The sequence below is a fragment of the Filicampus tigris genome, chromosome 9 (genome assembly GCF_054856515.1).
Source record: "Filicampus tigris isolate MCC_2025a chromosome 9, RoL_Ftig_1.0, whole genome shotgun sequence".
NCBI lineage: Eukaryota > Metazoa > Chordata > Actinopteri > Syngnathiformes > Syngnathidae > Filicampus > Filicampus tigris.
Window position 1 is genome coordinate 13,631,165 of NC_141225.1, and position 25,318 is coordinate 13,656,482.

Genomic DNA, 25,318 nt, shown 5'->3' on the forward strand with positions numbered 1-25,318 from the left:
ACTTACCTGAGCAACCTTGCCATCGTCAGTTGGATTTCTCATCACAGTGCTGCTTGTTCCTCACCTTTTGACCGACATTGAAGCGATTGTAGGGAAGCAGGAACTGGAAGTAATCAAGCGAGCTACCATAAGGCGGACACACACAATTCGAGACTTCTGAAGATTTTCTGATCAATTTAAATTTATTAACCAGGTTGAGTTGTCATATTTGCTTAGGGGATGACTGTCAATCACAGACTCCAACATATAAATATATATACAAATATATTATTGCTGCATGTCAGCATTAGTACATTTTTTAGCTTTTACTGCATAATAAAATAATCCTCCATTGATTAAAATAGGAAATAATCCAAATCAAAATTCTGCACATTTCAATCTGAGTGCAAAGACCCTACATGAAATACAATTTTACAGTGAATGAAGATTACAGTATACTGTTAGGCATGTGCTTAATTTCACTGTACACAAATTTACATTCAACATTTCAGACAAAATTTGCCATTAACAATCATTTTTTTAATAGATTAATCTAAAAGCCAATGTAAAAAAAAATGTGTGGCATTTGGCTGCAATAATACAGGTGAGGGACAAAGTCTCATTTCACCATTTTCTGTACCAATTCTGAATCAGAGAGACGCCGGAACATTGTCAAGGAAAAAACAAAGGTTGTGGCTCGCACTCTGGCCAGATACCCCAGTCCATACATTCATGTTTGTTCTGGACACTTTGTTCAAGGTTAATCTTTAACGCTTAGCAACATTGGAAAACACGTTACGTTCTGGACATACACATTACTCCGATTTCAATGTTTGCATTTTCTCAGTACATATATTTATAAAATATATATTGGTTGATTGTTGCCGTGGTATTAAATTAAAGATACAAATATGACAAATACAGATTTAGCAGATGCCCAGCATGCTATCTAGGCTTGAGGCTAATATTAGGCAAAGGCAGTGCTGTTTTAGATAAAGTATTCCAAGCTATCAACTATTGTGTGACATTAAGTGAAATAGTCACAGCTTTATTTACTTTTGTTCCAAAGTGTCCCTAGAATCAACTTTTTATAACGTAGCTCACTAATCAGGGTTACCGTTAAAAAAACAACAACTTGGTGTACTGGTCTTTCCGTTCTTTTCCGTTCTAGCCTGCTAGATGCTCCCAATCTCAACCTTGAACATGACAAACAAATACCAATCACGTGATCGTGAACAATAACGGCTTTAAAATCCCGCTTATGGTAAACTGAGTTGTATAAATGAGAATAGTGTCATCATTGTCACAACGACCCTGGAACAGGAGCATCATCTTAGCACTAGCATGAGCGCTAGTATTAGTTTATCAAGATGATCAGTGCTACTAACTTTTAAAGGTCCTCGTGTTTAGAGCAGCACATTCACTGTGTTTGTTTTGCTTCTCACCACATCTGATAATAAATGTCCATTTACTAAAGCAGATTCCTTATTAAACGGGCTTGAAACTAAATTACACTTCCAGTTTGTGGAATACAGACCTGTATCTCGTTTGTTTTTTCCTCCCTGTACATACTGTGCAGCGTTCCTTTTGTTGTTGTTAATGAAGGAATACCAATTCTGTTTACTCATGATGGTCCTTTTCTAATGAGAGTAATGGGTTGTTTGCTTCCAGGCCGAATTCGATACGTCATTCCATATTGAAGGCTTGACTGCATTTCATTGCTGGGAAAGAGAACATAGTGATCATTAGACTGGGGTATCGATTCATGCATGTGATGAAATAAGAAGCACTGGAGGCCTTACCTGTTAATTTCTGGAAGTTTTCTCACCACTTTGGCCTCCTGTTTGTGGTGGGTCGGTGTTTGGTTGGCCGCAATAGAAATACTCTTAGCCTGTGGGATGGACTTTTGGATAGCAGGGACTTTGACGTTCTCAGAGAGTGCGACACCCCAGTCTTCAGCGTCATAGTCTGATTCATTCGTGGTAGTAATTTTATGGTCCATCTCCAGCATCTTTTTTTGTAAGATGCTCACAAGCGTGGTCTGGCTTGGCGACAGAGTTGTTGGTTGCTGTGCTGCGTTTACCTTAGAATTTGTCTGGAACTGTGGCTTCGGTTGAACGCTGACATTAAGAGACGGGTGTTTTGAGGGTTTGGGTAACGTTAAAGGTGGAATGTGAGAAGGTGGAGGAGAGTTCATATTTGGTTGTGGTGCCATTTTCAACCGAGGGTCAGGAGGACAAATGGAAGGAGGGGACTCCGCGATGCTATCAAAATCATCAAATTCTGGAGGTGGAGGGAGTAAAAGCAGACCTAAATTCCCTCCAGATTTAACGTAGGAATCATTCCTCTTCACAAGTCGTTTGTTCATGTCTGTAGGTGAAGTTGGTTCTGTCAAACGGTACGTTGGTCCATTACTCACCCGTGCAATGGTTGCTGATTTTGTTCCCCAATACTGTACGGGACTGACAGATGTTGGGTTTACTTGTACTTTATCCTGTTCTAAGAGAGAGGAGTTTGAGAGGCATCTCGATATTGGAGGGAAAGTTTGGGGAATAGAATTATTCGGAATGCTTCCTCTGCGTTGATTATACTTCATGTTCCCAATTTCATGAGCCTGAAAACCCCTAGACCTATCCCTTTCCTTAGCCGCCATTAGAAGAGAAAATGGGGACGCTGCCTCTTGAGCAGCACTGCTTTCACCATTCTTTTGGTTGTGTAATTTTTCCCCTAATGATGGACTCAATTTACCAGCGGGTCTTGGACCAAGTTTTCCTTGGATATCCTCAGAAGTCACTAGAGTTTTGTTCCCTGTCTGAAGCTTTCTTGGTATTTTGTATGGCATCCTCGATGGTTTGATAGTTTCATTCTGTGCTGACATTGTGACTGTATTAGCCTTTGAGGTGACCTCAGGCATGGGTGCCCGAGAGAGCGGACTCATTTGTATATTTTCTTTGTGATACAGAACATCATTTGGAACTGATTTGGGTGGCTCCTGTCGAGGTGTCTGAGCGTGATGTGTACTTTGTAAATTCTCTTTGTGATGCAGTGGATCTTTGCGGATTGGCTTGACTGGTGTCTGCCTGGGGACATTGCCATTCACCGGGACCAACATTGGCACTGTCGTAGCAGACCCAGTATCTTCCAGGAGTAACATCTGCTTGGGTCTTGTGTCTTGTTCCACATAGCCTTTGAGGATTGAGGTGTTGGAAACATGGTTAAGCTTCGCTGTATTTTGGGGATTGAAGGTTGACTGTGTGGGAGTCTGCACAGGGCGAGATGGGGAAGTAATCTGTGGTGGAGAGTTGACGTTGGCCATAGATGACAGTCTAATAGGTTTCGGAGGAGGAGTCTTTGTGGTCTTCTGCTGCTCTTTATTAGGGGGAGGCGGTGGGGCGAAACTTGGATGTTTGGGAACTTTAGCTGGGGACGGTTTTGAAATGGGGGTGGAAGACGCAGAGCCACTGGAACCTGTAGACGGAGGCTTCGGGGGGGCCACTGGTGAGGTTTTCATGATACGATGGGTTTTTTCTTCCTTGAGGGGTGGCTTTGGAACATGTGTAGGGGGAGGCTGAAGGGCAGCTATGTCTAAATTGCTTAAGTAACCCATGAAGTCTGGCGGAGGGAGGATGAATGTCTCTGGTGGTGGGGGAGGGGCCGTGGAGGGAGGAGGAGGAACCAATATTTCTTCGTCCGCTAAGCCATAGGAGAACATATCTCCATTGACTATGAAAGAAAAGACAGAATGACTGAGAAGTAGTAAATAGTAGTTCTACAGTACACTATTACAAACGAATGGCGATTGTAAATTATTACAGATGAGATTTATAGCTTGAGAGAGGCCCAATAGGTGGAAATTCACTTGTTTCCAAGAACATTCCCATTCTGCAAAACAAACTTGCCATCTGGTTGACGTCATATCGAGAGAGGCTACTGAGCAATTGACTAGCCAAACATATACCTGTACCGCAGCCCTTTAGAAACAATCTGATTCTATCGGTGAATCCAAGCATGTGTGATCACAAACACTCACGGCAGGAAAGGTTAAATCCTGGAGTATAATATGAAATGGTCTCCAGTACAGCACATGTGTAAGGTCCTTAAGCAAAAGGCACTCACCTGCACCGTTGATCTTTGGACTACTGATAGTGGGGAGGACTGGGACTCTAGGTGTTGGAACAGCAAACCCTTGAAAAGTCTCAGATGTCTATGTAGGGGGGGGAAAGCAAATGCACCTGTGAATAACTATAACACCTTAACATCCTGTTCTGTAGTTGCTGAAAAGGCTAGCATGCCCCGTGCTTGTGAGATGATTGAAATAGTTCAATTGCCTTCTATAGTTGGTATTAGGCATGGGCCCGGTATGACAACAGTGAGCAATAATAATGCAGTTTTCACAGTATTATGGAATTGCAATTTTGATTGCACATTTTGAGTGGCGATGGAACCACTTTTGGGGGTGGGGGGGGGGGGGGGGGGGGCGATTGTGATCCGGAACCTTGTGCAAATCAAAATTAAAAGTGTGATGAGGCGTTCTGTCGTCAATCTCTGTTAATTTATGTTTCTGTAATATTTTCCAGTGAGCATTGTTTTACAGTGAAAACATGTACACGCCTCGCATGCTTTACTCGCATGCTATGATGCATGGTGAATCAGAGGAGAAAGAGGCTCCACCTTTTATTGCTCACCACATTGTCTTGTGCTACCTGGAAGTCCAACTGGCACGCTGTCACTTAGAAACCTGATTGTTTGTGCCTGAGTGGCAAAGATTTGCTGCTCTGATCACAACTCAGGCGCCACTAAACATAAACAAAGACTGTCGCTGCAATACAAAATCCAGGGTGGTTTACCATGTTGTCACTTTCCTCATAGGCTAGAAATACAACAGGGAACCAGTACACAGAAGCATACCAGTGATGGCGAAAAGATAATTTACGATTAAGACCAGAACAGAAAACGGAACTTAATGCAACATAGCAGTAGTGAGCGACAAACACAGTGCACAAGTTTCTGTCCTGGGATGACAGACGGGAATCTTAGAATGCTATGTAAATCGCAGTCTGTATACTGTAATTCAAGTCTGGAATACAGTATATGATTTCAATTTTCACTGTTTATCCTGGGGAAGTGTTGCAAAATTTGAACAGGATAGAGGATGACGGGGAACCAGCCAGAAACGGATTGTGTCTGACCTTTAAGGTTCCGTCCACTGTATGAGCAAACTTTGTCGAAGAATCAACCTGCCATGTCTCAGTGGAGTCTTTGGAGGAAATACAACATGAGATATAAAACCGATCATTGATTAAAAAAAAGCGCAAAACGTGAAAACCGCAGGTACGAGGGCGTGTTCTTAAGCATGGCAAGGGTTACATTTCCATTTCAGCTGTTTGTTCTCTCTGCTGTGCTATGATTTTTCATAAAGGACAAGGGCTTCCTGCCCATGTGCCGCTGGGTGCGCCACATCCAACATGCCTCAGATGCAAACACTCACCACTCCCAGGCGCTGGGGTGTGTGAACCGGAGTGTTTAGTCATGTATTATGAGGCATTTTGTTTGTGTAAAACAGCCATATAGACTGCTCATGCCCTGAAGCAATTTAGCAGGTCTGTTAAAAAACATTTAAACGCAACATTGACATGAAAGGTGGAATATCCTTAGCTTCATCCTTTTTTAGTGTGCGCTTTAATAGAATACATCAAAAGCAAACCAACAAAAATGGTTTCATAAAAATAGACTTGTGGAAATTGTTATGATATTTTTTTACAGGAGATGAGGGAATCCTGCCGAACAAGAAATACAATCTAGCGATTGGACGTAATAACACAAAGTGAGGTATTTTTAACTTTGTGCTTTGCAAGTTTGCCCCTCTCGGCCTTTAAGAAATTGTGGATGTGCTACATAATAGCCTAACCACTATTTTTACAGCGAGTTATTGCTCAGCCTTTAGTGACAAGACAACTGATGAATTCAGGATATGTAAAGGTCGGTCATGACCAACACCATCCATGTAATATCCGACCCTAAGTAATGGTCACTCAGACCGGCTCTGTGCAATGGCATTATGACTGAGAGTAAACGTAATCATGTGTGGATTTCAGCTCCACACATCACAGGCAAAACACGGTTTGCGATGTTTGCAGAAAAAAGGTCGAAAGTTGTGTTAAACCACAACACAGAATATGAGACATTTACAATGAAGCGGACAGAAGAGAGTACGGTGCCAGGTGCGGCTGCTTGGCACTATCCAGGTGTACAGAGGGAGGAAATGTAGAACTTTTAGCAGGACTAATTACTTTTGCGGTTGGAGCTGTTCAAATGAATACACATGGTTATGAAATAAGAAATGTAATCAATACATGCTTCAACAAATTAATGAAATAGTATGTGAGGTAAAAAGCCTAAAAGTCAGGTTAGGTTTCCTCAAGAATTGATCATATAAATTGGATTACATAGACTAAGTGTCATTAAATTAATTATACAGAGCATATCTTTTATACACTTTAAAATGCATTGACAAACTTATTTAATTATTGTGGCATTTATTTGTTTAATGAAATATATCGCCGCTGTCCTGTGAAAAACACTTATCTCCAATTTTCTAAACTTTTTTTTTATTTTTCACATTAATGCGATGTCTGTAACACGGAAACACCATTCATGTAAAAATAAGAAAATGAAAAAAATGGAGCAGAAAAATTGTGTTTTTCACATGACAGTGACGATATACTAGCATTTTTTTTCCCATTTTAGTCACGCAGTATTATAAACCAGCACATGCGGTGTGTTGATTTGCACAAAGTATTGGTTTCAGAAATCAATCGGTATTGAACATCACTACTCTAAGTAAAGGCATCTGTGCAGCTTATTAATGTAACTTGAACAGACGTTCCAAATTCCAAAAAAGCAAGAGTTAAATGTAAAGAAAACAATCAGCATAGTATGCACAAGGCAGGTTGAGTGACGTACTCACATTGTAGTGCTTAACAGTGGGTCTGGGACGCACATTGGCAGTGCCCGATTCTGGAGACGTTGGCGAGTTCAGCACCAGCTCCACATTATCTGGACAAGAAGTGCAAATCTTTGTTAAGACTGACATTATTTGACATGTTCATTTAACAAAACGTTTTGTTGTGGTTGTAGATGGCAGTGGAGTATGCGCTGCATAGTGGATGTGATTAATCAGCAATCAATTCCACAGCATTCTTAAGAATCAATATGTTTATGTCTACTTAAAATGCCCAAACAGTTAATGAACGTATAACAATGTTCACCCTAAAATGGATAACACTTGCTTTTCTGTTATTTCCTGGGGGGGAAATCTCTTTGTAAACCCTAAAAAGTGGGATGTCAACTTGCATCCAGAGCAGAGTTAAGTTAAGTCGATTTTTTTTAGATTGTAAAAAAAGTATCAAGTCAAAGAAAGCTTTTAGGGCGCGCGTTATTTGAAATTAGTGCACCTTTAGATGCAGACAGGATGTCACGAAAAAGAATCATATTAAACTGGGGAGGAGCTTGGCAAAAATAAAATAAAAATCATGTTGCGAAACCAGGGAGGAGCAATAAAATAGCTGTGACGGGAGGAGATAAGTCATCTCGGTGTGCTGACGTTCTTCAGCTGTTTTTTTAAGACAGTTTGTCAAACATGAAAGTGACGAGAAGTGAGCGGATGAGATGTCGCACAAAAGCACTTAGCAAAGATGTTATGTCAAACCTTTGACTTAACGCTTTTCTCATGAAGCCTGGTGAAAGGCGAGACACGTAGCAGCCAAAGACAATGCTGTTTTAAGACACACACATCCAAGGCGGAATCTTTCATCTCTACACATGACAAAATATCACCATGGAACACATTGAAATGTAAAACTCAATTAACGTGGGAAGCACCATGGGATTGACCTTGCTGCAATGTTCCAACCAGCTCAGCCGAAGACACGCCTCCCTGATTTAAATAGACAAATGTTGTTCTTACTCATCTAGCAGCTTTGCATGGTGACAACTGAGGACCTTTATACAGAAGTTAAAAAAAAAAAAGGGAACACAACAGATCATTAAACTGATATAAAGATATGAGGGCAGCTTCATCTGGCATTATCTGTTTTCCAATAATATAAAGATGGATTGGCTGACATTCCCTGGTTGGGAGTTATAAAATGCAATAATAAAGGATTACTAGACAATAAGTCTACTGTATGTCACCATAGCTACAGTAGTGAGCTGGAAATATAGCACATTTGTTGTTTGAATTGGACAGAGAGAGAATAGGACATCTATCTTTGCATAGTTATTAAAAGGTGGTCTGCATTCTAACAGATGTTTCACTACACTACAATTACTTTTTATTTCATCCCAGGTCATACACTTTTGGGGTCTTTTGTGATATACTCAGGCATATTAGGTACATGTGTTACCAAATGAGATGGGTATGACTTTTTAAGACACATTTTTAGCTTTGATTTTGCTGGTTTAACCACAAGATGTGCTGTGTTTTGTTGTTCTCATAATATCAAAACAGATTAGGTATGGCGGCTATGGCTCAGTTGGTAGAGTAGGTAATCCAGTGACCGAAGGGTAAACAGATTAAATCCCAGCTCTGACCCTTCAATGGAGTGTGCCTGGGCAAGACACTGAACCGTAAATTGCCTCTAAACTGTTCTGAGTTGACTTACCAAAATTTAAGATCCTAAATCCTATCATATATTAAAAGTCAGTCACAAAATACAAATACAACATTTCTTCACTGTACTTAAATTGATGTTACAGGTATTTGCACTCTGCTGTAGTATTTATTTTCCCACGCTTTTTTACTTATGCCCCTTGCATAAAAAAAAAAAAAAAAAAAAAAAAAAAAAAAAAAAAAAGATATCGGCAAGCTCTATCAAAATAGGCTTGTTAGTTTTTTCAACCTCTGTGGATGGGGCGACGTAAAAAAAAAAGTAACAAGGAACATGAAAAAGTGAGCACTAGCGAAAACAGCATATTTGAAGATATTCCCCCTCCATTATGTCATGAAATGAGTGGAAGAGGACCAAAAAGCAGGAGACAAAAATTAAGTGCAATATAAGGTATTTAATTAAAAGAAAATAAAAAGGCCAAAAGGCACTGGGATGATTCCAAAATAACAAGGATCAAAAAGAAACTAAGCAAACAGTAGGATGATGATGACCATTGACAAACGACAACGAACAAACGAGGACTGAAAGAAAGCGGGGAACTAAATACAGACAAGTTGACGATACAACGAGGAACACCAGGACAAGGCACAGAAGGTTGGAGGGAGCCGATTGGCTAACACCAGGGACCGGGATGACAAGCGCTGTTCCTTTAACGCACAAAGGAACATGAGGAAAAACATGAAACTAAACTCAAAAGACAGACTACAACACATTATCTTATTTAAGATCATTGTTTAAAATGATGTTTTCAGTTCTTTGCTAGACAATATCAAAGTCATGTTAGTGAAGCTCACTTATTACTAACACATTAATACAATCACCATATATATATATATATATATATATATATATATATATATATATATATTAGGGCTGTCAAAAATTGAACATTTTTTAATCTCACAAATCCCCTCACTGTCTGCATGCATGTATTTGTATATATGGCATATCTATTTTTTTCAATTTCCCAGTCATTTGCCACCTTGACGAACTGTTTTTTATCAACCAAGTCCATGGTTCTGTTTCACACCAAATAACCGCAGGACTCTACTTGCACCTTTTATATACCTGTACAGTGTGTGTGTGTGTGTGTGTGTGTGTGTGTGTGTGTGTGTGTGTGTGTGTGTGTGTGTGTGTGTGTGTGTGTGTGTGTGTATGTATATATATATATATATATATATATATATATATATATATATATATATATATATATATATATATATATATATATATATATATATATATATATATTACACGATTATCTGACGGTTTACCTCTACACAAAGTATAGAGTATGGAAGATTGTATAGATTGCTGGACAAGACTGTGCATGAATAAAGTCTTGTTCATTGCTGAGACTCATCTGGTGCTGGTGGGTGTCACACACAATGTACAAAGGTCGCATATCCTTCCGAGGAAAATATTTTACATACTTCTTCCTCTAATGCACCTGCTGTGCTCGCAATCAACTCACCCATTTCCCTCATTTTGATGTTGGTGTCGAAGAGAGACTGGTCCTTCCGACCCAAAAAGGCCAGGGTTCCCCTCTTCATCTTGAGTAGCGGTGTGTGAGGATCACAAGTCGCACATTTTCACAAGATGCTTCGTGATTCCGTCGAGGGACACACTCACGCGAATCGGTGCAAACTTGGGAGGAAAGTCATGGAAAGAAATGGCATTAACTCCGCCTCTCGTGCTCAAGTTACATTCCCAACAACAGGTGAGGCCCCAACCTGCTCTGCTCTCTTCGACGACATTCCAGCACTAATCTCAGTCTTTAATTACACACCTCTCACGTAGATCTCGAAGTTTAATTGTCAGCTCCACTGCTTCCTTGTAGGACTCACTGCTCGCAAGATCGGCGAACTCCTTAGGTGCAGCCGACGCGCTTGCAATGCTACTTTATTTATTTTTTTGTTTTTTAATAAGGTCGAGCATCGTGAGGAAGCGACTTACTATAGCTCTTTGTCGCATTTATTAGGGCAATTTTAGGCTAAACTCACTGTCACATCGACAATCTACAAAACATAATTTCATAGACACTAGGAGCGTTGCTATACGTCAGGATGCCCGCCATTTTGGATGTGGTAGATCTGTCCAGCGCTTCTTAAAAATGTTCTGTTCCGCTCACCTGAGAACAAAACGTTTCTGTGGGCATGTGAAGCCCTTTGAGACTTTTCTGTCATTAAGGGCTATATAAATAAATCTGACTTGACTTTACTTGAATCCCCTTAACATTTCATTTAATTTGTCCTCTAATGTCTTTAAATTAGCGATAAAATGGATCATAAATCCCGATATGGAGTAAAATTCTTTTGGAGTGTCCCTCATATTATATTTGACTTTCTCCAAAGCCACAGGGAGGCTTTAGGGGCAAACCGTCACTTTCATTCAAAAAAAGTTTTTCCTTCATGCTAATAACAAGGCAAATGCAATACCATCTTTTAGCTTCTCCTTAATTGCTTTGGAGTTGTTTCTGCAACTGTATTATCTTTATTCTCCACACTTGTTATGTTACTATTTTAGCTGTACATTGATTTGTGTCTTTGCATATCTAGAAAAGCTTTGTTAGTAGTAGTAGTGGTACTCCCCATCACTCACATCCCCACACTTTGTCAACATCCACATTTCTATCTGACTCTATTGCCCACACCCACTCACCATTTTTTAAATAGTAGTGCAGGCCATGTCAAATGTATTTTTAGTATATCCCATGGGCCGCTAAAAAAGGGGTTGGGACACAAATGGCCCCCCGTGCCATAGTTGGGACACCGCTGATTTAGCTATCCAAAAAGGAGTATGACGAAGTACAAACTTTTCTGTTCCTAGCCCTAACCTCTTTTTCATTACCCATATGATATTTAAGTATATTCATGCACTATTACCAAACATAAAAACACAAATAACCATAATTATACACCAACACAGAAGTTATACATACAATACTATTAATTTTCCCTGTATTAGCTGATATATTTAATACGCTAGTTAATATTAACAGTAGACCTATGCAACAAAATTTCATATAACAACCTAGTCATATAACAGTTATAGTTAGATAACATCTTACCTATAACAATAATATAATTATAGAGATTCTACAAATAGCCAAATTCCAAACCAGGTGATTTACCAAGCCCATCCTCTGGCAATCACTGGAGAAGTATTGAGACCAGCCATGTTGTATGGTAGCAATGACCAGAGGACAGGAGACACAGCTCATGAGAGAGAGAGCACAGACTAGAAGCTTTTAAGATAGAGAGGCCAGATTGATATGGTTTGGACATGTGCAGTGGACAGTAGATATATCATTCGAAAGATGCTGGAAAAAGTGGAAGATCAAAGAGACTTATGGATGTGGTGAGGGAAGCCTTTTAGATACGGCTGCAGTGAGAAAAGCATATGAAAAGAACAAGGGGAGCTGAAGAACCTGATCCACCGTGACAACCGCAGGATAGGATTGAGTGGAATTGAAAAGAAGACTTGATTGTTTTCCACTGCTTTTTCAGTCCATTACATTTGGGAAACTCACATAGTATGTGAAAAGTTAGCTAATCAACTAACAAAAAGCAGTTATTAAATAACAAAGACTGAGGACCTTAATTTGATGAGTATTATGCTTCGTATTTCATATTATTAGCCACAAAGTCAACAGTCTGTTCACAAAATAATGTTGTAATGCCCAAATACAATCAAAAGTGAATCGTTCGGTCTTACCTGTGAAAGTTAATCCCATGATATCTGGCCTTAACTGTAAAATGTTTTGGATATCTCCAAGCAGGTGATAAAGGAGGCATTTTCACTGATGACTCCATTTTTTCACAAACAATATGGCAGCTACATCAATGTACGATTCAGGGCTCAGGGTGGTGTCAATGTATACACGCCCATGGGCAGAACAATCACCCCAAAGTATCCTCACCCCATTGTCCATCCATTCATTTTCTACACCGCCTTTCCTGTTCAGGGTCATGCCGTGCTGAAGCCTCTCCCAGTTGACTTCAGGCAAAAGGCAAGACTACACCTAGAGGTGGATGCCAGTCAGTCGCAGGGCACATATTGAAACAAACAACCATTCAGACTCACATTCGCACTGTCACTGAGTGGTAAATGAAGCAATGTTGCCTGCACTAAAGCCAGGCGAATGTACCACTACAGCTTCAGAACTCCCAACCGTCCGGTGTAAATTCTAACTTTGAAATGTACATATTTACAGTGGAAACAGCAGCAGTATAGTGAGCAATGAAATTCCTACTTAGTAATATCAAAAGCGATATAGCGATAGAAATGTCGAGCAGTTCAGGGCGTATACCCTGCCCAAAGACAGCTGGGATAGGCTCCAGCATGCCCATGACCTTGCTTAGGATAAGCGGTTCGGAGGATTAATGAATGATGGAAATAAACAAAAAGCAACAACTGTGATTGGGATTTGCCTGACTGCAAGTCTTAAGTATCATTTTGTGGCAAGGTCTTATTTTAGTCCCAATAGTCCAAATGGAGAGTTCTCTGCTTACCTCAATGAACTTTGATGATGTCACGACTTCAGGTCGCTGTCATCGACGTGTCACTGTCACCATCTATGTCATCTTTGCAATAGAGCTTATCACTGTGAAATGACTTCATCTCTATTATCACAAGCCAGTAATGTTATTTTGATGTAATAATTTTCACCACGTCTTAAACTAGCCGTTGTATCCCGTCAAGTCGCCTACTGTGTCATAGTGTCATAAAGCTGAAAATTGCTATTCTGCACACACTTTTATTTATTTTTCTTATCTTGACAAATCAACATGATACTCAAAAAGTCAAAAGAGAGTTGTATTTTGAGTAAATTAAGACAACACGTTGAATCATGGCATTTTGACAACCTGCTCAGGATCCAGCCGTCCATTTTCCGTACCGCTTATCAGTAGGGATGTTTTCCATTTTACCTGCAAAGACACCAGTTAGGAGCCACCCAAAGCATGAGAGGATAATCCAAAATCTCCAATTTGTAAATAAGGATTGAAGGATGTCCTGGATAAACAGGCAACTACTAAGCAATGACAGTTACAGGGAACATGTTAAAGATCTAGAAAATAAAGGGACCATGTTACTTGAGCAAAGAAGGCGTGTCAAGGAAGAGTTGGCTCACCTGGAGTCTGAGAATATCAAGAAGGAAACAGAGAAAAATGACTTGAGGGCCCAAACATTGGCTCATCTTCAATATTCGAGTTTCATGAGGGAGACAGCAAATGAAGACTTGGGGTTGATTAATCTTCAACAAAAAGAAGATATTCTCAGTGAGCAGAATAAGCTCTTCAATTTTAACATGGTACAGTATGGATCTCGCACTGAGAACTTGGAATCAGGGAAAGCTAAGTTTGAGATTGCTCTGCTTGAATGTCGGTGTATGGAGATGGAAACGCGGTATGAAAACATGAGGACACATATTGCTCAGCTTGAGGAAGAAAATAAAGACTTAAGATTGCAAGTTGGAGAGAAGGTGACATTTACTGTGATGAATAATCTTGCCACTCAGGAGTGGGCTCATTTTGGATCTCAAAATGTAGATTTGGAAACAAAGAACCAAGATGTAACAGGACAAGTTAGAGCGATTCACAACAACCACAATCAAGATGAGCAAATTAAGGTCCTCAAAGATCAGATTGCAAACCTAAAAACACAAGCTAAAAATCCTAAGGAAAGTGAGGACATGCTGATAAAACAGAACACTTTCCTTAAAAATGAGGTGGCTGAGCTACAATCACAGAATTTGAAAATGAAAATGCTGGAGACACAGAATAGTGACTTGAAGGCACAACTCCAATGTCATCAAGAGCAAAAGACAACTCAGATTCAGTCAAGCAGTTTGGAGATGGAAAACTTGCAAGATGACCAAATTAACCGTGAAATGAAAGAGGGGGAGAAAGAAGACTTAAGGGCACAAGTTAAAGCACTTCAAGAAAACAAGAATTGTCTCGAAGATGAGATTAGATCTGCGAAAGATGGGTTAGCTCGAGCTCAATCTCAGAGTGCAAACATGGAAACACAGACTTGTGAATTGAAGGGACAAGTTAAAGCCCTTAAAGAAAACAACGGCCTACTACAGGATAAAGTTAAGTCCCTTAATGATCAGGTGTCTTTGCTTCAGTCTCAGAGAGCAAAGATGGAGACGCAGACGAGTGACTTGAGGGCACAAGTGAAAGGATTTCAAGAAAACGAGGATATTTTGATTAAGCAAAATGAATCACTCAAGGATGAGGTGTCCCAGCTTGAAAGCTGCAATGTGAGGACAGATAAACAAAATGAAAACTTGCGGACACGAGTAAAGGCTCTGAAAGAAAATGAGAACAGTTTAAGTGAGAAGACAGAGACACTCCTGGCTGAATTGTCCCACTTTAAATTTCAGAGGGAAAACGATCAAATTGAGATTCATCGTCTGCGAAGGGAGCAACAGACACTCAGGAGTCAATTACAAGATCAAGAGGAACTATTGAGGAGGATAGATGAGGCTGAATCTCTCATGGAGAAGGAGTGGGCAGAGAAGGACAGGCTGAGCAACAAACTGGGTGAGCTTGACGAAGAGAGTATCTTTGTCAAAAAGCAAAATGACGTTGTTAGAGTGGAGTTAGAAAGGAACAAATATGTTCAAGAACAGCAGAGTGAGCAAATTGCTCAACTCAGGGCAACGTTACAAGAGCATAAACTCCAACTAGAGGAGGCTCAATTTTTACTCTATAGTAAAGATGACGAGATAGCAAAGCAAAACAGGAAAATTGTTTATCTAAATGAAGTCACAGAGGAGCTTAACTCCCACGTTGGCAGTTTTAAACAACAAATCCATTATCTGAAAGGCCAACTGGAACTCAGGCAGATGGACGAAATATTAACCAATAATATTTGCGGAAGCCTCATGGAGACAGCACCTGAGCACGAGCCAAACCAGTTGAGTTTGAAGACTGAGATAAAAGGCGTGGGCATGCAAATAAAAGATCTTCATCCAAGCAATTGCTTGATTGAGCCAAACAGACTTATAAAGCACAACTTGGCTTTGTGTGACTCTCCAAGTCTGAAGATGGAAACAGAAAATGAAGAACTGAGGACGCAAATTAAAGATCTGACAGAAAGCGAAGTCAAACTGAATGAGCTGATCAGGCGCCTCAATGAAAAGGTGGCTCATCTTGAATCCTGGGGTGCAAATGGAGATTTGGGGGCACAAGATGTAGCTCTTCGAGAAAACGAAGACAGGCTGACCCAGCAGAACCACCTGCTCAACGAAAAGATGGCCGATCTTGAAACGGAGAACGGAGATTTAAGAGTGCAAGTTGAAGATCTTAAAGAAAACGAGAAACTAATAAAGCAGAGGACAGAGACCCTCATGGCTGAGTTGGACCAGTATAAAATTGAGCATAACCGTCAGAGGGCCGAAGCTCAGACACTCAGGTCGCAATTGCATGATCAAAATGACCTACGGAGAAGGATAGATCATGCTGAATCTCAAATGGAGAAAGACTTGGCAGAGAAGGAAAAGTTGAGTAACACACTGCGGGAGCTTGAAGAAAAGGACAACTCCTTAAGAAAGCAGCATGACATTGTTCGAGCGGAGATGGAAGCACATAAATCTGTTCGAGATCAACAAAACCAACAGATTGCACAGTTGAACGCAGCATTAAAGGCCAATAAACTCCAGGTTGAGGAGGCTAAATTTCTACTCTACAGTAAAGACGATGAGTTGGAAAAGCTCAATGAAGTCACAAACGAGATGAAGACTCTCATTCTGAATTTAAAACAAAACAATTGCCATCTTCAAGGGCTGCTAGAACTCAGTCAAATTGCAAATAATGAGGAACTTGGTAACAAATCAGATGCGGTGGAGCCGGTTGAGGTGCAACTGAAGTCCGCATCTGGCAGACGTCGCAATCAGACCAGAACTATTTGCTTTTGGCACTTTAAAGCGCTTATAAAAGATTCCAAGATGTATTTCTTTAGAGGACTCGTTATGGGTGTCCTCCTTCTTCAAGCTTTGTTTTTTTTTACCATATTTTCCACCGATAATGACATCTCAGACGTAACTGATCTATTTCACAAATGCTAGGTTTGTGTATTACAACAATTCCTTGTCTTCGGAAAATGCTGCTTGGGTCATATATGACTTGTTTCATAAACTTTAAAGGTCACTGGGTTTTAGGTTCATGTGATGACATTACTGTTTAGCTTGTTTACTAACTAGTCTCTTGTCAATTTATTTTTTATGCATAACCTGACAAGAATGTCTAGACTCTTATGGAGAGCCATTTTTTTTGTATCTGTCTTAAAATTGTTGATAACCGAAATGTTTTAAACAAGCCGCTTGCTTTGTATTAAACAAATATTTTGAAATCAACCCATGATTTTCCTCAAACATTCTCACACTAATGAATAAGGATGTTGGTATGTTTTAAGGTTCGAAGAATTTAAGTGTGATGCTTAGTTATCCAAATCAATCGTGCATAGATAGGTAGGTATAATTTAATTGTCAAAAATTGGACTAGGTGCGGGGTATAAGCAACACTCAAATTGAATAAGCAGAAGATTTTCCCAGTACACCCTGTAGCGCTTTAATGACACAATACCTCAAAGTCCTTTTATCCATCAGCAGCAGCAGCAGCTGTATTCCTTTTATCTGGCATCTTATGTGTGATCATAAAGGTGAAAGCTACCAGCCCATGCATGACTTTATTGAACTGCAGATATGTGTTTGATGTCAAATGAAAACTAGATCTACTGTTGAGATTGGACGTCTAGCTCTCGAGCGCATGAACGACTCCAACTTCTCCGATTTCCAATAAGGGTAAGAATTGAGGGCAAACGATGGCTTGCATAAAAGAGCATCGATTACAAAATGACTGTCTTATGGACCATTACAATGATCTTGAAAAAAGAAAGTCCACACTGACTGAGCGGAAAAGACTCCTCGATGAAAAGCTGGCTCAGCTAGAATGTCAGAGTGTCAAGATGGAAACTGAGAAAAAAGACTTCAGGGCCCAACTTCAGGATAGTCAAGAAACGGAGCAGAAGAATTTCCTCAATGAAGCGTTGGCTCAACTTAATTCTCGGACTGTCACGATGGAGGCAAAAGACGCAGACCTGACAGCAAAGATTAGCCACCAGAAGAAGGCAACGCAGACTGAGGTGAATGAACGTAAGATGAGACTGTTTAAAATTTGGAGTGTGAATATGGAGACTGACATTGAAAAGTTAAGGAAACAAGTTCAACTCCTTGAAGAAAACAAAGCCTCGTTTACTCAACAAAACGAGCTCCTCAGTGAAAAGCTGGTTCATTACGAGTCCTGGAGCGTGAAGATGGAAACGCACTTGAGAATGCACATAAAATGCCTTCAAGAAAACAAAGATACTCTGATTAAACAGAACGAGTCACTCAATAATAAATTGGCTGAGCTTGAGAGGTGGGGTGGAATGATAGAGAAACAAAATGAAAACCTTCAAGCACGGGTAAAATTTCTGAAAGAAAATGAGAAGATCATGAATGAGATGATTGAGACCTTACGGGCTAATTTGACTCATGCCGAAACTCAGAGGGACAACGATCAAGCTGATATGTATTGTATGAGAACAAAACTGCAGGCGGTCAGGTGTCAATTGCAAGACCAAGTTGAACTATTAAGGGGGACAGATCATGCTGAACCTTGCCTGGGGGAGACATGTGCAGAAAATGAAAGTTTAGGCAACAAGCTGCCTGAACTTCAGAACGAGGATAATTATTTGAAAAAAGAGAATGACGTAGTTAGAGAAGAGCAAGGGGAACACACATCTCTCCGTGACCAACAATCTGAACAAATCGCCCGACTCAAGGCCGCTGTAAAAGACGATCAGCACCAACTTGACAAGGTTCAATTTGTCATCTGTAGTAAAGATGAGTTGTTAGCAAAGCAAAAAAGGGAGATAGAAGAGCTGAAATCCCTTGTTGACAGTTTGAAACTAACAATACATGATCTTCAGAGCCAGCTGGAACTCAGGCAGATGGAAAACGTACCCCTTGCGGAGACAGCACACGGGGAGCAAGTCAGTGAAAATCAGATGGATTTGAAGACACGCAGGAAAGAAATGAGAGCGCCAATGGAAGCTCTTCATCAAAACAATGACCCCTTTATTGAGCAAAAAAAGCTCTTCAAGCATACTTTCACTTTGTGTGACTCCCCAAGTCTGAAAATGGAACCAGGGAATGAACTGAGGACACAGTTTAAGGAACTTCAAGAAAACCAGGTCAGAATGACTGAGATGAACAGTCCATTTAAAGAAAAGCTGACCCATCTTGAAGTTTGGCATGCAAAGATGGAAACAAAGAATGAAGATTTAATGGCAAAAGTTGAATATCGTAAAGACGAGAAGACGGAGACCATTATTTCTGATTCGTGCCAATTTGAATCTCAAATTGACATGGAAAATGTTAAAAGTCCTCAATTGAGAACAGACTCACAGGCGGCTTTGTTTCACTTGCAAGATCAGGGTGATTTGAAGAAGACCGTAGAAGATGTAGAAATTCCTGCCGAAGCGGAGGCGGCAGAAAATGAAAAGTCGAGCAACAGCCAATGTGACATTGATGAAAAGGATAACATCCTAAAAATGAATGAGGTCGTTAGTGTAAAACTACGAGACCATAAATCTATTGGAGATCAACAGACCAAAAATTTTACACCACTGAAAACAGCTTTCAAAGATCATCAGCTTCACATTGAGGAGTCTGGACTTGTCCTCCTCTGTATTAAAGATGACTTTTTAACAATAAAAACCAAAGAAATAAATCATGAAAACAAACGTGGAGAAAGCCCTCTATTTGTCACACTGGGACGATCAATTCTTAACTTACAGCGCAAGTTGAAACGCATGGAGGAAATATTAACCGCAGATAACATTTAGCATCAAAATCCCGTCGACAGCCTGAGGCCAATCACCACTCTATGGTCAACCTAGACAACAGTTGCAAGGATTTACCAAGAGAACTTGTGAATGCTACTTGCAGTTTGTTTGCATCATTTCTGTGGATGGTCACGATCCGGGAATCTGGCACCTATGAGACTGTTTTAGTTCTTTGGACTAAGAGCAATGCTATAGTTCATACATGGCACACTTTTTTATGAACTTCAAGGCTGTCTGGTTTAGGTTGCTGGTGTATTTGTTTGTCCTTGTTTGCTCCATTAGTTATTAAATATAGCACATGATACATAATATGCTTGTTTCGAGCCCTCTTTTGATTTTCAATACACATCTGTCAAGTCTATGAAATTGATTGGAAACTTAATATTTGGTTTTGGTTCACTGCGGTTCAGGTTTTTGTCATTGGTCTTTTGAACATAATTAAGGAGGGGCGTCCTATGGTAGATACCAACAGCATTTGTTATGCTATTGCTAGCTTAAGAAAATGCTACAAACCACCAGCTGTAGACAAGTTCTACTCACCAATCTCATTGAATATTTAACATTTGACATCCCAACCACTAATATGGCAAATCTTACAGAATGGAGGATCAAAGCCAAGTGATATGATGTATTAGATAATCAACGTTGTTTTTTTACAGCACTCTTCAGCTTTTCCTCCTAACTCAAAGCTGATTACCGTAGTCAGTGACAACACACTGTTATCGGCACTGCCACTGTCATGTGCACTAGTTTTCTAGTTTACCATGTTGCTGCTGTAAGGTGATCAGTGTAAAGATGATGATTAGTCTAAAGAGGATCAAGAATTCTCCAAAGACCAGCGTGAGCTGACCACCGACATTAACCCTGGTGAAAAGGACCCCTGTCTTTAAAGTGCTCGTAGCAGAACAGGTTAATACACAGAGTTAATATACCTGTTTATTCTTAGGATATCATTCAAGCATAGTGGGAGTTTCAATTCTATTTTTATGCAATATAAATAATTTTCTATATTTAGATTGTATATATATATTTTTTAATTTATTATCATTTTTATTTTTTCTCTCCAAATTTATAATCAATTTATAAATTACTCAAGTAAATTCAATAGATATGTATTGTCTTTATTGTGATAATATAATAAAAGATTTATTTGGACTAATACAAATTAAAGTTATTTTATCCTTTGTATCCTGTTAAGATAGACAGCAATCTTCCATCACACCTTAAATCTGTGGAAACAACCAAGACTGGTTCAGCCAGTTTCTCGGTTGGAATTCACTATGCCACCTGAAATATGAAGAAATAACATTTGACATTACTGTATTTGTTTCTCAATCTGTACTGCACAGTACCCTGGCATCTTATCTAAAGCCAAATGGCTCAAACTTTGGGTTTTAAATTGGACAGTGATTTTATATTGGACTGGCAAATTGGTGCTATTGTTAAACCCAGGTTTTTTTTTGTTGTTTTTTTTTCGCTTGGGCAGCTAGCTAAAGTCTCCTTTCACCTTAGAAGTATAATCCATACCTTTGTTACATCTCGGCTGGATTACTGTAACGCACTTTATTTTGGAGTCAACCAGTCCTCAAGTGTCTTGAATTGGTCCAAAATGCAGCTACTCGCCTCCTAATTACCGTTGGTAGGAGGGAGCACATAACTCCAATTCTGGCCTTCCTTCACTCGCTCCCTGTTTACTTTAGAGTTCATTTTAAGATTCATTTATTTGTTTTTAAATTTTCAAATGGTCTCACGACTCTCGCCCCAACTTGCCTCCTTGAGCTCCTCCACAACTATGCACCTGCCCGGAGCCTCAGGTCAGCGGACCAGACGCTACTAGAGGTATGGCGGACCAAGCAGAAACACAGACGGGATTGAGCTTTTTACAAGAACCACTTCCCTCTAAACGAGCGAGCCCACTCTCTTTCCATTTTCAAAACTCATATTTATTCTTTGGCTTTCGACTCACCATGAGACTTGGCGTAGTTTTAGTGTTTTGTTGTATTCACCGACTAGCTGACGTTATGTTATTAATTTATTGTTTTAGCTGTCTTTTATACATCTGTTACTTTATGTACAGCACTCGTTATGTAGCTATGGTTGTTTTTCAAGTAGTGCTATGTAAATAACATTGAGATGAGTTGAGTTCATCTCTGTCCAGTGAATAGCCAGATTCCAATTACGTCCCTCAAGGTTCAATCATCAGCTCAGCAATAAGGTATGATCTGCATCAATCCTCAGCAAGATCAAGTGTTAGAGTGGTGACACACATTACATTTAAGAATGTCACCTTTTTTCATTTTCTAATATTGGGACAAGGGATATACAAAAATGCGTCACTAAATGAGTAGTTCTCTCTGCCCTCTAGCGCACTCTAAATAGTTAAATCTCGTGGCAAGCAAAGTAGATTAGCACTTCAGAGCTTTTCGCAGATGCACAGAAGAATGAATGGCTAACCCACAAACAAATAATATATGTCAAGCTTTTTGAAAACAAGCTAGTTTGCCATGCCCGGGTGCTTGGATACAGGACGTTTCAATACAGTGCATTTTACTCTTTCTTTTTAAGGATTTCCCCAAGGACTTTATATGAAGAAAACAAGCATGGGAAACAGTGACTCGACTGTGGAGGAATTACAAACTTGTGAGAGTCATCAGTGGTATAGAAAATTCATGACCGAGTGCCCATCTGGACTTCTTTCGTTCTATGAGTTCAAGAAGTTTTTTGGCCTGAGGAACCTATCGGAGACATCAGATGCCTATGTCAAGGCTATGTTTACAACTTTTGATTTGAACGATGTAAGAGTGTTTATTACTCCTAAATATGTATTTTCTATTGTTACTATCATCATTACCCGCCATTATCTTACGTTCATTAGTCTGCTGGTGAACTGTTTCACACGAGAAAGCTGCTAATTGATTCCTCTTTTTGCTATATTTTTTTTCCGAGAAACCTAGCAGTTTAAGGATGCCATTTACTCAATGGATATAATATTGTATTAATTCACTTAAATAATTTGTAAGTGCACGGTTCGGGGTCGCAGCCAGGAGCTAAACATTCCCCAGGAATCACTTAGGCAGATTTTAATAAGGTACCCATACAAAATTCAGATCAAACAGATGCTTCCCCAATGAGATAGGGACAAAAAAAGTTGTCATTTGTCTTTTTTTATTTTTATTATAACATGACAATCCGGGCTTTCTCAATGAGTTGTGGTTCTCAGACAAGGCTCACTTTTTCCTCTCTGGTCATGTGAACAGCAAAAACGGTATTTCCCGTTTTATCGTGAAATTCGCATGCCACATCCAATAATTTTTCAGGCTCAAGGTGGTCATTTGGAGCACATTTTGGACAGGCGATAAAATCTAGACCACATGGACTAAAGAGCTCAAAGTTAAAGGACTGAATTGTTGTCAGATCAGATTAATTTGTGTAACAAAATAACACAATTCCATTTTCAGCTGTAGAAATGTCAGGCACTTATATGACTTGCAATCATTTTGGGTCACCCTGTATATCAGTAGAACATTTTCAGCACAGACCTTCAGTAGAATATCGAAGATTATGAAATTGCTTGTGTGTGTGTTTTTTTAAAAAAAATTTAGGATGGTTTCATTGATTTCATGGAGTACGTAGCTGCTCTCAGCCTGGTGCTTAAAGGAGCAGTACATCAGAAACTTCGCTGGTACTTCAAACTCTATGATATCGATGGAAGTGGCTGTATTGACCGCGATGAGCTGCTTCTGATCTTCAAGGTACTAGTGAGCCCTTAAGCCTTGTTAGTGCTGCATATGTTCATAAGTGACTCGGGGGAAATCCCACCTGCTGACCTATTAGTTCTGAAACAAGCGTGCAGGCATTAAGCTGTGGGAAATCTACTATGAGCCAGTTGGGAGTGTGACCCTTTTGTGCGAAGGGATAGCTGACACTTAGGCGACATCTACTGGTGGATCAAAGCAAAGTATGAGTGGTACACTTGAACTAACCTGGTGTTTTGTTTCATTTCATGTTAGTCTATTGATGCAATTAATGGAGTTCATGACGACATTAAAGCAGAGGAGTTTACAAACATGGTATTTGACAAGATTGACATCAATGGAGATGGTAAGTGCTGTCGTTTCCAGTGGCATGCCCCGCTATGCCATTTAGCTAAAACTGTTCAATATTTCTCAATTTATTTGTTTTATTGTGACTTTTTTACCAAGGTGAACTGTCCTATGAAGAGTTCATGGGTGGGGTTCAAGATGACGAGATGCTGCTGAAGATGCTCACACAGAGTTTGGACATCTCACACATCGTTCAGAAGATTCAAGGAGAACTGATGGCTAACAGCTAAATTTCCAACAACATGGATCCTCAGCGTGAACTGTGGAGGCACAGTTCATGAATCAACAGGACTAATCACTAGGATTCAGTTGGATATTTCCCATGTAATACTTGCCATTGGAGGACTTCTTATTAACACTGAATACTGTATTAGAACTCCATTTTATCGATAACACCAACTCCATAGCCTTCAAACGTTATCGACAAAATGCTGTGATGCAGTTTGTAGTGCTTTTAAGAGGTTGCTAAGAAGCTGCTTGATGATGAGAAGTCCACTTGGTGTCGACGCTCAGCTATTTTGTTTTACACCTTTTTACAAACTCTTACTACATTGTGAAGGCATTTTTTTGGCCAGTGAGTTCTTATCTTGAGGTATATCTGGGTTGTTACAAGTCTTGAACTTGTTTTATATTTTGTGATCCACTGTCATGCAGTGAAATATATACTGTAGATTTAAAAACCACATATGGTCCATGTGTATGATACAAAACTGTCATTAGCATTTCAAACACACTTACATGGCAACAGGCTCACATATATATTTTGCAGAAACTACGTAAACAAAAGACACACGCTGGGTCGGTGATCACATATGTATCGAATTATCCAAATCTGCAATTTAATTCCGTGTCTTATTAATGTTCAACTGGTGCTTTGGTTATTAATACTAATGGGACCATCTTCACTCAGTATTTCTCATTGTAGGACTGCACTGTACAGTATATGCCAAAGGGGCATTCTAATATAGTAGTTACCTTGTTTGAAAAATAAAGCTACAAGAGAGGAAAAATATCTCTTTTAAGGTCGATTTTTTTTGTCATTTCATTACATTGGCCAGCACTATTACAGCACATCTGGCTGACCAAAAAATATAACATCCACATACGCTTAGCTTCTGGAAGCAGCGCCGCAAAGAGAAACAAAATTAAATACCGGTAGATAGACACTTGGGAATAAATTCATTCAATTTCATGGACAACATTAGAATTTAGGTTGTAAATGTAGGTCAGTGCTTCTGTTAGTATTTAGGCCAGCAGAGAAGGCCTCGTTGCCCTTGACGTCTGCAACTATTTTATGTTTCGTGTATTCATTGTTGTACATGGGTCATAGTGATTAATAAGGAGGTCTGAAAAACACTTTGAAAACGTGTGTTTAAGAATATGAAATACATACTGGATATTTTCAACGGCTATTCTGGATCAGAAGAGTACATTTCTTTATCTTAACTCACGATTTGGCAACAATAAAAAAAATGTATCCCAGAGTGACAACAGTTGAGAATCACTGCTTTAGAGGGCATGTAAATGATTTGGGGAGTGTGCAATATACTCTATTTAAACAATGTAGAACATACAGAAATGGCAACACTCAATTAACAATATTAACATTTCTTCCAACGCAGAAGTAGCCCTACAACAATAAGCAAAACAAAGATATATACACACGGA

The 25,318-nt window shown here is 39.6% G+C and overlaps 4 protein-coding genes across 7 annotated transcripts; 3 read left to right on the forward strand and 1 right to left on the reverse strand.

The window, feature by feature from the left end:
* Window positions 1-154: 154 nt before the first annotated feature.
* On the reverse strand, window positions 155-13,234 carry LOC147142077 (uncharacterized). 3 transcript variants are annotated; one of them, XM_086039809.1, is made up of 6 exons: window positions 13,163-13,234; window positions 10,123-10,295; window positions 6,947-7,035; window positions 4,096-4,183; window positions 1,782-3,702; window positions 155-1,700 (listed from the first exon to the last, which is right to left on the reverse strand). In XM_086039809.1, the coding sequence occupies exons 2-6, from the start codon at window positions 10,199-10,201 to the stop codon at window positions 1,604-1,606; spliced, it is 2,274 nt and encodes a 757-aa protein (XP_085895935.1). In that variant the 5' UTR covers window positions 10,202-10,295; window positions 13,163-13,234; the 3' UTR covers window positions 155-1,603. The 3 variants fall into 3 exon arrangements, with proteins under 3 accessions (XP_085895935.1, XP_085895933.1, XP_085895932.1); XM_086039807.1 differs by lacking the exon at window positions 13,163-13,234 and adding an exon at window positions 10,438-10,708; XM_086039806.1 differs by lacking the exon at window positions 13,163-13,234 and adding an exon at window positions 10,382-10,708.
* On the forward strand, window positions 10,038-24,649 carry LOC147142078 (guanylyl cyclase-activating protein 1-like). 2 transcript variants are annotated; one of them, XM_086039812.1, is made up of 5 exons: window positions 10,038-10,368; window positions 22,113-22,342; window positions 23,150-23,299; window positions 23,558-23,648; window positions 23,750-24,649. In XM_086039812.1, exons 1-5 carry the CDS (start codon window positions 10,248-10,250, stop codon window positions 23,878-23,880), a joined length of 723 nt encoding a protein of 240 aa, XP_085895938.1. In that variant the 5' UTR covers window positions 10,038-10,247; the 3' UTR covers window positions 23,881-24,649. The 2 variants fall into 2 exon arrangements, with proteins under 2 accessions (XP_085895938.1, XP_085895939.1); XM_086039813.1 differs by lacking the exon at window positions 22,113-22,342 and having other exon boundaries at window positions 10,047-10,368.
* Window positions 13,707-17,464, forward strand: LOC147142079 (uncharacterized). The gene is made up of 2 exons (XM_086040268.1): window positions 13,707-16,543; window positions 17,460-17,464. Exons 1-2 carry the CDS (start codon window positions 13,738-13,740, stop codon window positions 17,462-17,464), a joined length of 2,811 nt encoding a protein of 936 aa, XP_085896394.1. The 5' UTR covers window positions 13,707-13,737.
* On the forward strand, window positions 17,352-19,820 carry LOC147142080 (uncharacterized). Its single transcript, XM_086041006.1, has one exon. It carries the CDS (start codon window positions 17,481-17,483, stop codon window positions 19,545-19,547), a length of 2,067 nt encoding a protein of 688 aa, XP_085897132.1. The 5' UTR covers window positions 17,352-17,480; the 3' UTR covers window positions 19,548-19,820.
* Window positions 24,650-25,318: the final 669 nt, after the last annotated feature.

Coding starts and splice junctions, on each gene's coding strand:
- LOC147142077 (XM_086039809.1), bottom strand. CDS start 10,201: ATGAAGAGGGGAACCCTGGCCTTTTTGGGTCGGAAGGACCAGTCTCTC. Junction 7,036..10,122: donor CATCAAAATGAGGGAAATGG/GTGAGTTGATTG, acceptor CTTCTTGTCCAG/ATAATGTGGAGCTGGTGCTG. Junction 3,703..4,095: donor TCCAAAGATCAACGGTGCAG/GTGAGTGCCTTT, acceptor TTTCTTTCATAG/TCAATGGAGATATGTTCTCC.
- LOC147142078 (XM_086039812.1), top strand. CDS start 10,248: ATGCTTCGTGATTCCGTCGAGGGACACACTCACGCGAATCGGTGCAAA. Junction 23,300..23,557: donor AGCTGCTTCTGATCTTCAAG/GTACTAGTGAGC, acceptor ATTTCATGTTAG/TCTATTGATGCAATTAATGG. Junction 23,649..23,749: donor GATTGACATCAATGGAGATG/GTAAGTGCTGTC, acceptor TTTTTTACCAAG/GTGAACTGTCCTATGAAGAG.
- LOC147142079 (XM_086040268.1), top strand. CDS start 13,738: ATGTTACTTGAGCAAAGAAGGCGTGTCAAGGAAGAGTTGGCTCACCTG.
- LOC147142080 (XM_086041006.1), top strand. CDS start 17,481: ATGGCTTGCATAAAAGAGCATCGATTACAAAATGACTGTCTTATGGAC.